This window comes from Nicotiana attenuata, chromosome 5 (assembly GCF_001879085.1).
Source record: "Nicotiana attenuata strain UT chromosome 5, NIATTr2, whole genome shotgun sequence".
Lineage (NCBI taxonomy): Eukaryota > Viridiplantae > Streptophyta > Magnoliopsida > Solanales > Solanaceae > Nicotiana > Nicotiana attenuata.
Window position 1 is genome coordinate 25,639,580 of NC_031993.1, and position 12,234 is coordinate 25,651,813.

General features: G+C 35.5%; 1 protein-coding gene across 1 annotated transcript; it reads left to right on the forward strand.

Moving 5' to 3' along the window:
- On the forward strand, positions 3,704–8,857 carry LOC109225538 (protein usf-like). The gene is made up of 5 exons (XM_019390242.1): positions 3,704–3,913; positions 4,833–4,975; positions 5,085–5,214; positions 7,211–7,402; positions 8,367–8,857. The coding sequence occupies exons 1-5, from the start codon at positions 3,725–3,727 to the stop codon at positions 8,574–8,576; spliced, it is 864 nt and encodes a 287-aa protein (XP_019245787.1). The 5' UTR covers positions 3,704–3,724; the 3' UTR covers positions 8,577–8,857.

The following is a 12,234-nucleotide window of genomic DNA, read 5'->3' on the forward strand; positions in this document are numbered from 1 at the left end:
TCAAACATTTCAACCTAAAATTTCTATATCTCTAAGGTGAATATTTGTTGGTGTTAGTAAAAATTTACTGAAACCACCTCTTTTGCTTTTTATATAGTATTTGACAGTGATGGGCAGGAGCGGCGTGTTAAATCATGGATTTAGTTATCCACGCCACATCATCAGTTTGGCGAGACTTTATTAATAACAAAGTTTTGTGTACATTTTCTTTGTTTTTCCCCGCGTCTAATTCTAAATCCAGCACGTGGGTAGATATTCTAGCTGATAATGGATAACATTATTTGTAATACCGAACTTAAAAATGCAAGATTTTGTCCATTGATTCAAATGTATTTCTTGCAATCGTATAGCCTGTTTGGCCAAGCTTCTTTTTGGCCAAAAGTGCTTTTTTTTTGCCAAAAGCACTTTTGGCCAAAAATTAAGGTGTTTGGCCAAGCTTTTGGAAGGAAAAAAAATGCTTTTGAGGAGAAGCAGAAGCAGTTTTGGAGAACAAGAAAAAAGTAGCTTCTCTCCAAAAGCACTTTTTTGAGAAGCACTTTTGAGAAAAATACACTTAGAAGCAGTTTTTTAAAGCTTGGCCAAACACTAATTGCTGCTCAGAAGTGCTTTTCAAACTAATTAGCCAAACACAAACTGCTTCTCACCAAAAGTACTTTTGAGAAAAGCACTTTTGAAAAAAAGCACTTCTCAAAATAAGATGATTTTTGCAGCTTGGCCAAACGGGCTAATAGTACTAATATGCTTTATCAAATCCAATGCACCAAAAAGGAAATGTATATGTTGGGCCCGTGCAAGAACGGGCCACATCCATCTAGTTCTTGTAATAAGTGCTTTATTCTCTTCAGTAATTCAAATATGATATGATTAAATTAAAAAGCAAAGTATGCCTCCAACTATGAGACATTAAAGAAATATAGCAAAAAATAATAATTTATAAAATTCCCGTATGTTATAAATGAGTTGTATTTTAGGTGAATGTCTATCTTTTAGAAAGTTTGTTACTTTGTGGCTAAGTTACTTTTAATAAGGGGTTTTATCACATTATAATTATCTCAAAATCAATACTCCCTCTGTTGCAATTTATGTGAACTTGTTTGACTAGGCACAGAGTTTAAGAAAAAATGAATATTTTTGAAATTTTCCCAGTACTTCAGTTCATTTGTTATTATAGTGAACCTAATCATCATCTCCTCAATAGGTTTAGACTCCTTCATTGAGAAGAGCTCATAGTTACTCATGAGCAACTCATGCCTTGATTTATTCCTTCATGAGCAGTTTGAAGTGCATCACAGATCTACTTTGCATTGGAGCATGCCGATACCTTGTTGTACTAATCACGACCAAGTCCACATATAAGGATTTTCTTGGCCCTTGTATTCTTTTACATCATTATGAAGTCTTTAAAACAGTTTATTTTGCCCATTTTGTCTGGTGGGAGTTAGTGGTCCTCGATTCACTATTGTCCATACTTCATAGTCCTCAGCTATTAGGAAATCCTCCATTCTTGCCTTCCACCAATTGTAGTATTTTCCGTTGAACAGAGGTGGTCTGGTAGTTAACTGTCCTTCATTAATTCAAGGTGGAGCACTCATTTTGCTTCCAAAATCTCTCTAGGTGTTAACCACGTTTGAGAGAACCTGCTTTGATACTAATTGTTAATTTGAGCGTCTTCCTAAATTACTAAAGATCTTGGTTCTTTGCCTTACTCCGTATGCGCAAATGAAATAAATAGTAAAAAGTAAGAACAATTATTTTTACGTGAAAAATCACCCGGCTCAAAGGTGCAAAAATCACGACCTACCATATAAGATTTAACTTCAACTTCACTAGAACTAATGAGCCAAATGTACTGATTACAAGACTTGTAAACCAATACCAACACAATTCTCCTACTTCAATCATTTGAATGAATTACAAGTTACTCTAACTTGCACACTAAAACAACTACTCCAACTAACAAGCTTTGAAAAACATTATGATTACGACTAGATTTCCTAATACACATGAACTAACAGACTCAAGAAGAACATTGACACTGATGATTGCCTTGAGCGTTGAACTTGAAATGCAGTGTTTTGTTCCTCAGTTGATGTGCAAAAGGATAGTCTTCTCAGTCCATGGGGAAAGTATTTAACTTTCCAATACTCCGAGATCTTTGGGTGTCCTACACACAATCAACTTCTTATTTGATAGCAATCCTAAAGTTCGAAGGACTCCGCGAATCTTGTGACTCTTGTCTATCACTTATGAGAGCGGATATTCTTGGACAACAATCCTTATCGTATCAAGATCCCTTTCCAACAATCTCGGACTATTGTAACTTTGTGTAAAAGTTACTGCCTTGTAAGAACCTTAAGCAGCTGCCTTGAGGAACTTGTTCTTAGCACACTTTTACTGGACACACTTTGTTAATCCTCAAAAACCCGATTCTCTACAAATAATTAATCACTGAGACAATTATGGTAAGATATAGTAATTTTATCATTTTTATTAGTTTTGTTTCTGGAAAATTAAAATAAAAGTAATATACTATGGGTGTGTTTTGTATGTAGGAATTCCAGTTTTTCCATGTTTGGTTGGTTTAAATTTTTTGAAAAATATTTTTCTCATGAACTCAATGTTTTCCCTATCAAGAGAAGGGAAAACATTTTCCAAAACTCTTTTTCAACATTCCCCATCCCCACACCCCACCCCAACCCCCAACCCAACCCCACCCTCGCCACACCCCAACCCCCAACCCAACCCCACTCTCGCCCCACCCCCATCCTAAATAAAGATATTATTAATAGTACTTTATTTTCATGTTATAAATAGATTTTTTTTCCTTTCAACAAATGAAAATTTTCTTTTCATGATATAAAAAAATATTTTTTCATTTTAACAAAAAATGTACTTTCTTTTATTGATGTAGAAAAAAAATATTTCCTTTCATTTTAACAAAATGAGTATTTTCTTTTCATGATGTAGAAAAAGTATTTTCATTTATTTCAATAAAATGATTACTCTATTTTCATGTTGTAGAAAAAGTGCTTTCTTTTTCAACCAAAAAAAGAGTATTTTCTTTATAGTTATGAATCATAAATTGCAGCGTTGTTTTGCGTAAAAAAGCAAAGCATAAAGCATCACATTAGTTCCTTTGGGTTTGTGTGAATTTTTAGAAGAATAATTAAATTGTTGAAGAAAATAGAGTCCTAAAAACGTTGGGTATTTGTGTGTGTGGAGGGGGGGGGGGGGGAAGCAAGGAAACACGGGGACTTAGGAAAAGGGGGTGAGGAGAGTAACATAAAAAAATATTTTCCGAAAAAAGTTTTCCACTTACCAACCAAACAAGGAGAAATAAGTGATAAAACCACTCATTTTTTTTTTAAAACATTTAAAAGCATTTTGCTTTATACCAAGCATACCCTTAATATCTCAAACCACAAGAATTTAAATGTGTATGAAGGTAAAATTAGACGATTGTTTAAAAACTTTTAATAAAAAGATGAAAAATCGCTATTACTCTTTCAGAGTCGAATTTGGGAGGGGATCAAAATAGACCTACCCTCAAAGATAAGGGACTAAATATGCTCCACTTTAGCATACTTAAAGGACTAAATATGCTGAGGGTCATATTTAAGGGACTAAAATAGACCTAGCCTCAAAGATAAGAGACAATATTTGTCAAAAACTCTACTTCATTCCCAACTTAACGTGTTCTAACTTGACCATATTGGTGGAAGCCATGATATCGACTTGTTCTAGAATATTCGCAGGTAGCCTTCTCATAGTCAAACCTACACATACTACTTCACCAGTTTTCTCTGTAGCTCGAACACTCTCGCCTTGTCTCTCCGCTTCTGGCTTTCAGGTTCGCGCTATGGCTGACTCTGCAACTCCCTTTAAAAAAGTTCAGATTCAAAGGGATGATACTGTAAGTATTTCTTTCATTTTCAGTTTCATTTATCCACTTGCCTCTCTTTCAATCATAAAATGAGAGGTTACTATTTGCATCGCTTGTCCTGAATTAGTCTAGGATTGAGGTCCAGTTGATTGTTGATTTATTGATAATATTTTAATTTTTCGTACCCGGACGTGGAAGGGAGAAGAAATTAGAGGACTCGGAATACATTTTTTGTTTGAATTAGATTAATGGGAGAGCCTGATATAGAGTAGTGTGCACATTTAATTGAGAATTGATTTTGATGAGACATTGTTGTAACGAGCAAATTTTAGCTTAGGGCTTGCTGATTTAGATTCTGAAAGATGGAAGAACTAGCATTTTGCTTGTTTAGTGTTTGGATAATTATTGGTTCTGATCAAAAAGTGCTCATCTGAAATAGACTTGAATAGCTGCCGATTTAATACATATTACCTGTTGCAACTAATTTGGGATTGAGGCATAGTTGAACCATTGATCGTCTGTGTAATGGCAACCAAGGGTGTGGCCTAGTGGTTAATGAAGTGGGAGGAGAATCATTAGGTCTCAAGGTTCAAAGTCCAGCGAGGCAAAAAGCAATAGGTGATTTCTTCCCATTTGCTCGGGCCTTGGTGGGTAGAGTTAGCTGGTACTAGCCTGGTGGGAGGTAGCAGGTATCTGGTCGATTTAGTCGCGGTGAGCACAAGTTGTCCCTGACACCATAGTTATTTAAAAAAAAGAGCTCATCTGTGTAATGATATTCGAGATGTCTTTGATGTCTCTTTGTTCTGACCTGCTATATCTTTATCTCACTTGATTTTCACTTACTAGAAGGCCTGAACTGGAGACGAGATTTGTTTCTTAGCCTGGCCTGTAGAGTGGAAAATATTCTTTCTTCTTATTGCTGATTCATTTGAGTGATCTTATCATGCAGACATTTGATGCATATGTAATCGGAAAGGATGATGCCCCTGGAATCGTTGTGCTTCAGGAGTGGTGGGGTGTTGATTTTGAGATTAAAAACCATGCTCAGAAAATTTCTCAATTTGATTCTGGTTACAAGGCACTTATCCCTGAGTAAGACTCCTTTTCTTGCACATGAACTTTCACTTGATGAATGTCATATCACATTGTAGCTGATGGTTAATGTGAATTTTTTTTATTTTTCTTTTTTATGCGATTTCAGTTTGTACCATGGAAAAGTTGGGTTAGATGTTGCAGAAGCACAACATCTGATGGATGGTCTTGATTGGCAAGGCGCTGTCAAAGATATTCAGGCTTCAGTTAACTGGCTTAAGTCAAACGGTTCCAACAAGGTACTAGGTGTTTATTCTACAGTCAAATGTTGTCAACCAAGATGGTCTGACATGAAGCTATTGGTTCATGCACCTGTTTAGTTTCTCAGATGTCGAGAGCTGTGAATGTTTTAGAGTGTAAAGTTTGACTAATTAGATGGACACCATTTAGAGACAGTAATATTGTCTGGAGTAGCTGGACTATAAGTTTAAAGTTGCATCTGTGCGTGGTGTTGATAATTCTTTTTGATACAGGATAGTACTCCTTTATTATACACGGTTGAAGTTCACAATTTGTCCCTTCTTATAAATGGTAGCTAGCTATGTGCTGGCAACTTATCTGATTGCACCTCCAATTGGAATTTTGTCAAAAAAAGAATAAGGAAATAAGTATTGTTAATTGATGTGATTTGATGTTGGTACACACAGGTTCTGCCAGTGTAATTCCTCAACTAGTTCTTATGTTTAAAATCTTCTCCTTATTCCACTCTCTTTAATCCTTGAACATTAACAAGGAAACAACCTATAGTTACTTAAAAGCAAAGAAGATATGACTTATTTGACCATATATTTAGATGTTTCCCTGTGAAACTTAATTTCAGTTGTTTCTAGGTAAGCAGTTTAGTTCTCCTGCAACATAGTTTGAATGCCTCTATACTTTGGAGTTTGGATTACTGAGTTCGATATACTCTTCGTCCAAAGTGAATTGTGTCATTCCTTTTGACCTATCTCAAGGTAATTAGAATATTTTCTGGGGATATTTTATAATTTGTCCTCCATTTCCGTTTGGTGAATGAAGCTCAGCAATTACATACAACCTATTTTACTCTGTTCACCTTTAATCCTAAATTATGCCTACCAAATTTCAAATGGCAGTACGACTTTGCTTCCTAACTATATTTGAAAGAGCATACTTTATAAAGAAACTTGCCAAATTGATCAAAATTCTCACTGAGGAATCAATCTGAGTTGGGAGCTTGAAGGAGTCTGCCAAGTAACCACTGAAACCTTTCCTTGTTTATTTTCAATGAAAACCACCAAATATTATTATCTCTCTTTCGCAAGCTTCCATTTTCATGTTTAACCCTTGTTTCTCTCATACCATCAATCTCTCTCAAGCATGTCAATCCCTCTCTTCTAGTTTCTCTTGTGCTCTCCTACCCCAGAATATGCTGAATGACCCTCCTTCAGCGACAATCTTCAAAAAGTCTAGCTGGTTGCTAAGTGTCAATTGGTCGCTAATTGACAACATATTAAACTGCTAAAATGAAATATTTCAAAGCTAGTCCACTCATCATCTCTGATGAGTAACATGGTCAGCTTAGACCTCCATGTTCAACCATGTATTAGCTTTTGTTAGATAATAAAGTGAGGCAATCTTGTAGTGGTGTCTTTCACGAAGAACCAAGAGTGTTTGACACATAAACTGACTTTTTTCCTTATGATATAGCTATAGAACATTCTTCATTTTAGTGAAATTAATTGGAGGTTATGTTGTCGTAAGAGACAATAAGTAGCTTCTTGGAGGAAAAGGAGATTCCTTATTGCCAAAGTAGTGACATGCATTATGAAAATATAAAATAGTTCTAGTAGTATTTACGTTAAATATCCCTAGTAATTTTTGTCCCCTTATCTAACCAAAGATGTGAAGTCAACGCTCTTCTCTTTTCCACTTTTCTCCCTTCCTCTGTTCTTTTCTTAAGTCCGTGCATACCAAAAAGCTTGCCAAATGATGCACTGATTTGCCAAATCATGCTATAATTTTAAGCATGATATGTTGTAAACCATTTTTTTTGTTTCCTGGGGTTTTCCTTAAGTTCTTAAGCATACTCTGTCTTGTTGGTTTTCATCGAACTGCTTACTTTATAGCATGCATTGTGTGGAATTCAGCAAGTGGTGCTTCTAATTCTTTTACCTGATTATACGTTTGATGAGTTCTGTAGATTGATAGAGTTATCAACATTGTTTAACTGTTTTTGTCATGTGAGTGCTTATGATTTACAAATATGTGTATTAGGTTGGTGTTACTGGATACTGCATGGGTGGTGCTCTTGCCATTGCAAGTTCTGTTCTGGTCCCAGGTGTCGATGCAGTTGTAGCCTTCTATGGAGTTCCTTCACCAGAACTTGCTGATCCTATTAATGCTAAGGCACCTGTGCAGGCACATTTTGGGGAAGATGATGGTTTTGTTGGATTTTCAGATGTAAAGGTATATCCAACTAAAAACAGTTTCTTCTTTAAAGCTTACTGTGGTTGTTGGCTTGTTGCCTCTTTGGCTTCTATTATCTGCATGATCCTGTTTTCATGTCATGATCATGAAGCATTATTATACTGTGTCATAGTGAGTTTTGAACAATCAGTTAATTTCTTCAACTATTTACTAATTTAGTCTATCCTGCTTTCTATGGTCCTGTTTGGCGTTGCGCTTACCATGGTGCATGGTTATTGCAACTATTTATGGGATATTGGGAGGGGTTGGCGGCTAAAGGCATGGTTGTCTATCATTACTCATGTTATTGCACCACTATGTTGATACAGACATCTATGCGAGTATTATGGCCTTTTTTCTATTATCATCAGAGAGTTGTGAGTTGCTTTTGATTTCATGTAGGTTCTCCAAGACCCACAAAAAAAGAGGGTTTAAGACAGAAGTAAACAGGAAAACTTAAACGAGGTTCCAGTATATCAGATTAATTTCTTTTGGGTTTAAAGAATAGTGTATTCTCATTGATTGATGTAAAAAAGGAATGATATGAAAAATAGGAGAACACATAAGAAAAGGAAAGATATGAAAAATCGAAGAACACATAAACAAATGAGAGGGTTTCCTTCCTGAGTTAGTTCTTACTTCTTAGATAGCTAGAGCAATGAGCTCTTGTGCGTGAGTACAGATACAACAACAACAACTACCCAGTATAGTCCCACAAAGTGGGGTCTGGTTGAGCGTGAGTACAGATGTGTTGCAATATTAGGGTCATTCTGGTTTTAACTCCAGTTGGATGTTATCTACTGTAGTTTAGCTGGTCACTGAACGTGGTATTGACCATCTTGAGCTGAACACTTATCTTTCCTCATTTAATGACGATATGTAATTTGGACAGCAAATATACATACAGTTCATGTGAATGCGAGTACAATTTGTAAATTTAACTTATCTTTGATATGATTTCTAGACTGGGAAAGCTCTAGAGGAAAAACTGAAGACATCAGGAGTTCCACATGAGGTTTACTTCTATCCACAGACTGGACATGCATTCATGAACAAGTCGCCGGAGGGTGTTGAGAGGAGGAAGAAAATGGGGATGCCTGATGTAGAAGATGCTGCTGTCGAGCAAGCTTGGACCCGCTTCCGGTCATGGATGAGCCGCTTCTTGTCTGCCTAAGCTGTGGTACTTGTTTTCTGATTCTATTGTAGGTTGTGCCTTCTCAATAAGTTGATGTGTTTTGATGCTCCAGAATGTTTCCTGGATGCTTGCTTTTGGAACTCGGTTCCTACGGTTCACATTTAAAACTAAGTATTCTGGAGATCGGATATACGTGTTGTCTATAGGGATCTTTGGGGTATTCCATATTAGTGCACTTTGTTACTCTGACCAGGAAAACAAAGTATTGTGCATTGAAAAAGAAGCTCGGTTTCTTATTGTGGTTCATTTTTTCAAGTCAACTTTATATGAAGTCCGAGTTCCGTGTATTATAGGCTAGGTGGTGGTATATTGAAAGGACAGTCGAATCAATTGTAAGTTATTCATAAAATAGAATAATGGCTGAATATACATACATAATTAGAAACTACAGTTGCTTTTTAGCTTAGACAGACGTTCCAATACTTCATTTTAACCCTATATCCGAAAACCACAACCGAATTAAGTCGAATTATTGGAACTTGTTGCCTAATGGAAAAGCTAAACAAAAAATCAATTTGCTGCAAATTTTAGTGGTCGTGCACGGCGGCGACGTAGCACCGATATTGCAGAAGTTCTGCTGCAACCAATTGGTGGCTGATAAGTATACATTCTTGGAAGAGTGTATCTTATTGGCAGCTGATGCGTATTCGACTCGATTGGTGTGCACACCACAGACATTTTTCTTAACTCTAGGAAAATCGTATACTTGGAAAGAAGGGTTCAGAGTTCCAAACAGTAGGGTAAAGCTAGCACATAAAAAACGAAATCTAATTCCAAAGATATGGTGCTGCTGCTGAATTATGATTGCACAAAAGTTGATGTGTTTCCTTACGTGGGAAATGGTAATATGAACGTGATTAATTAGCAAATGTTTCTTGTGCTGAATACTTTTCATTTCTACTTTCCCATTTTACTGACAAATTGTTTGGTGAGCTCCATAGATATCTCCGTTCATTAAACATCATTTTAGCCATTGACTCATTTATTCTAGGGCTATCAAATTTAATCATACTTTATTTAACTTGTCAACTGCTTAAAGTTTGACAGGTTGGAGGGGGAATCAATTAAAGAAAGTAATAATTGGGGTGAGATTTGGTTGGCCTATCAAAAAATTAGGACTAAAAATGGGCTAAAAAGTGTAACCTAGCAAGTTATCAGCCCACAACACTCAATTCTCCCAAGACAAGAAGAACTGAGGGAGAGATTGTGGAGATAAAGTTGTTAGTGCAAGTTAAAAATTCTCTAAGTTCTTCTAGAATTCGCTTTTTCCTCTTCAATTTAACAGTCCTCCCTTAAGAATGTAGTAGACTAGTAGAACTAAGCCTAAAGATGCTTACCAAAATGGACAAAAATAAATTCGTCTCAAAGACACACACACACACACACCTTTTTCCGAAGTTCCCAAAAAAGCTATTGATCATATATTCAAGTTAAAATACACTGCAGTTGAGGGATTGCTTACTTGCCGAGTTTTCTGCCTTCCACAATTGAGGTGAGGGGTTCAAACTCATTAGTAATGCAGCATCCCCTTCTCTCTCTCTCTCCTCCCCCATGTAATTTTAAAAAAAGAAAAGTTATACACGTTTACCTTCTCATTGCCTAGTTAGCAGCATTAAGACTTGACTGAAATGGTTAAAATATCCAATTATGACTATACTAGTCTCAGTGTGGCATTAATCAAAAATTATTTCTCAATCTTACCATAAATTCCTACACTTGGGGCTCTTTTATACTTTTCTTACTCATATATCCACCATTATCAATGTACCAAGTATGGAATTTTTAGTGTTTAGTATCCTCCTATAGACTCATGGGCAGCAAATCACCGATGGATTGTTATGAAAACTAAGGGCAGACCCAAGACGGCAAGAGTACTTAAGCTAATCTGCACTTTTGATTGAGAGAAATTCACGGATTTTTGAGAAGCAAACTACTGCATGGGAGGTCCTAGCTAGGAGAGTGGCTTGCATGTGCAACTTCAGAGCTGAAGGCTATACGCGAGTGTTGCTCAGCAAGTGTAAATATTAGTCATTAACAGGAAGAGACTAGAATGTGTATAGCGAGATAGAGAATGTAGATTTTTTTTGTTTAGATACTTTCTTTTATCTTGTAGAGCAGACTGAGATGGTCTACTCAGTTTTATAAATGTTATATTGGTGGTTAATACAAAAAGTTTAATTACCAATTTTTTTTATTGTTCATGCATTTATAAAATATGCATATATATAGAAATTATATATTTTGTCGGCTATTATTTTTGGGAGCGGCTAAAAATATACATCTCTCTTAAAGAAAAAATAATATCGCTTAATTATGGTTAAGTACTAAAAAAATAATATGCAGTATAAATATTATGCATTCGTTGATTTAGTATGAACACTAATGCTAATTAAAAGTATTTTCTTTCATTATGATTTTAAAAAGACAGGACTAGCACAGTATCACGAAGAAGACTGAGATCTTGATGACGATAATACACCAGCATATTAGTGCTTCCGCCATTAATTTAGTCACCAAAAGTTGAAAATCTTGACAAAGTAGACTTCAAGCAAACTTTATTTATATTAAAAAATAACTCAATTTTTAACAAATACCGACTGAATAAAATAAAATGAAAGCAAAAGAAAAACGCCTCATATTCAAAAGCAGATACTTGACTCAAAGATTATTTATTATTAGGCTCAGAGACGTAATGCATATACAATATATCTAAGTTAATTTTTATTTACATAAATATTTGATAGGTCAAACATCAAGCTTAAGTTTGAAAGGATATATCTAAAGATTCAACGATTGTTGGGATACCAATCGGATATAAAATCACAAGTGGAGAACGAAAAATGCGTATCCCAATTAATTACGAATAAAATGTTTCTTCCATTTTCATCTGTTGTCAACCTAACTGCAAGCTTGTCCCTCATTTCTCTCTAACATGTTCTTTCAAATTATATTATAAACTTACAGTCCAATTGCCAAATTATTTATGCTTTTAATAGAAAGCATAATTGGTCGAATATGATTTTAATTTTTCATATCGACCGACGCTAGTTTAGTCGATCTCGTTAGTCTTTCGGCTCACTTTGATTTTGACCTGTTTTTAAGCATGTAATAAAAACACACTCATTTCTTTTTCTTTTTTTGTTTTAGCTGGGACCAACTGATTAAGACGGTGATTAGAAGCAACATTTGTTAATTGAATCACGTTTTATTTCTATTTCCATATATAAATAAGAAATAGATTATTTAATATTGTAGCAGTGATCACCCCGAATTATGCCTCTTAAAACGTTTAGCTGTTGTTGCAAATATAATCCGGTTTACAAGTCGGGAGTCGAACCCCATATAGAATTAACCTACATCACAACCACTAGTTTCGCAAGAATTCAAATAATCAACCTTCAGAAATATTGAATAATGATTTGAGTGTTTACTAACTAAGAGCACAATAATTAAAATGTAGTAGTCTACAACTAACGGTGCAAATGTTGCAAACAAGATTGAGAAAGACTAGGATTTTAATTCCCCAATTTTCGGAATCCCCTCCACTACGTTTCCTATAAATTCGCCTAAGTATTCTCTACCGACCGTGAGTAATTTGGGTGTCGTAGTTCTCTCTCGAGCAACTACCACAATTTAC

Bases quoted from the DNA above. Each gene is read 5' to 3' on its own strand.
- LOC109225538 (XM_019390242.1), top strand. From the start codon at position 3,725: ATGATATCGACTTGTTCTAGAATATTCGCAGGTAGCCTTCTCATAGTC. The intron at 3,914-4,832 runs GTAAGTATTTCT...CTTATCATGCAG, and splicing joins AGATTCAAAGGGATGATACT to ACATTTGATGCATATGTAAT. The intron at 5,215-7,210 runs GTACTAGGTGTT...TATGTGTATTAG, and splicing joins AGTCAAACGGTTCCAACAAG to GTTGGTGTTACTGGATACTG.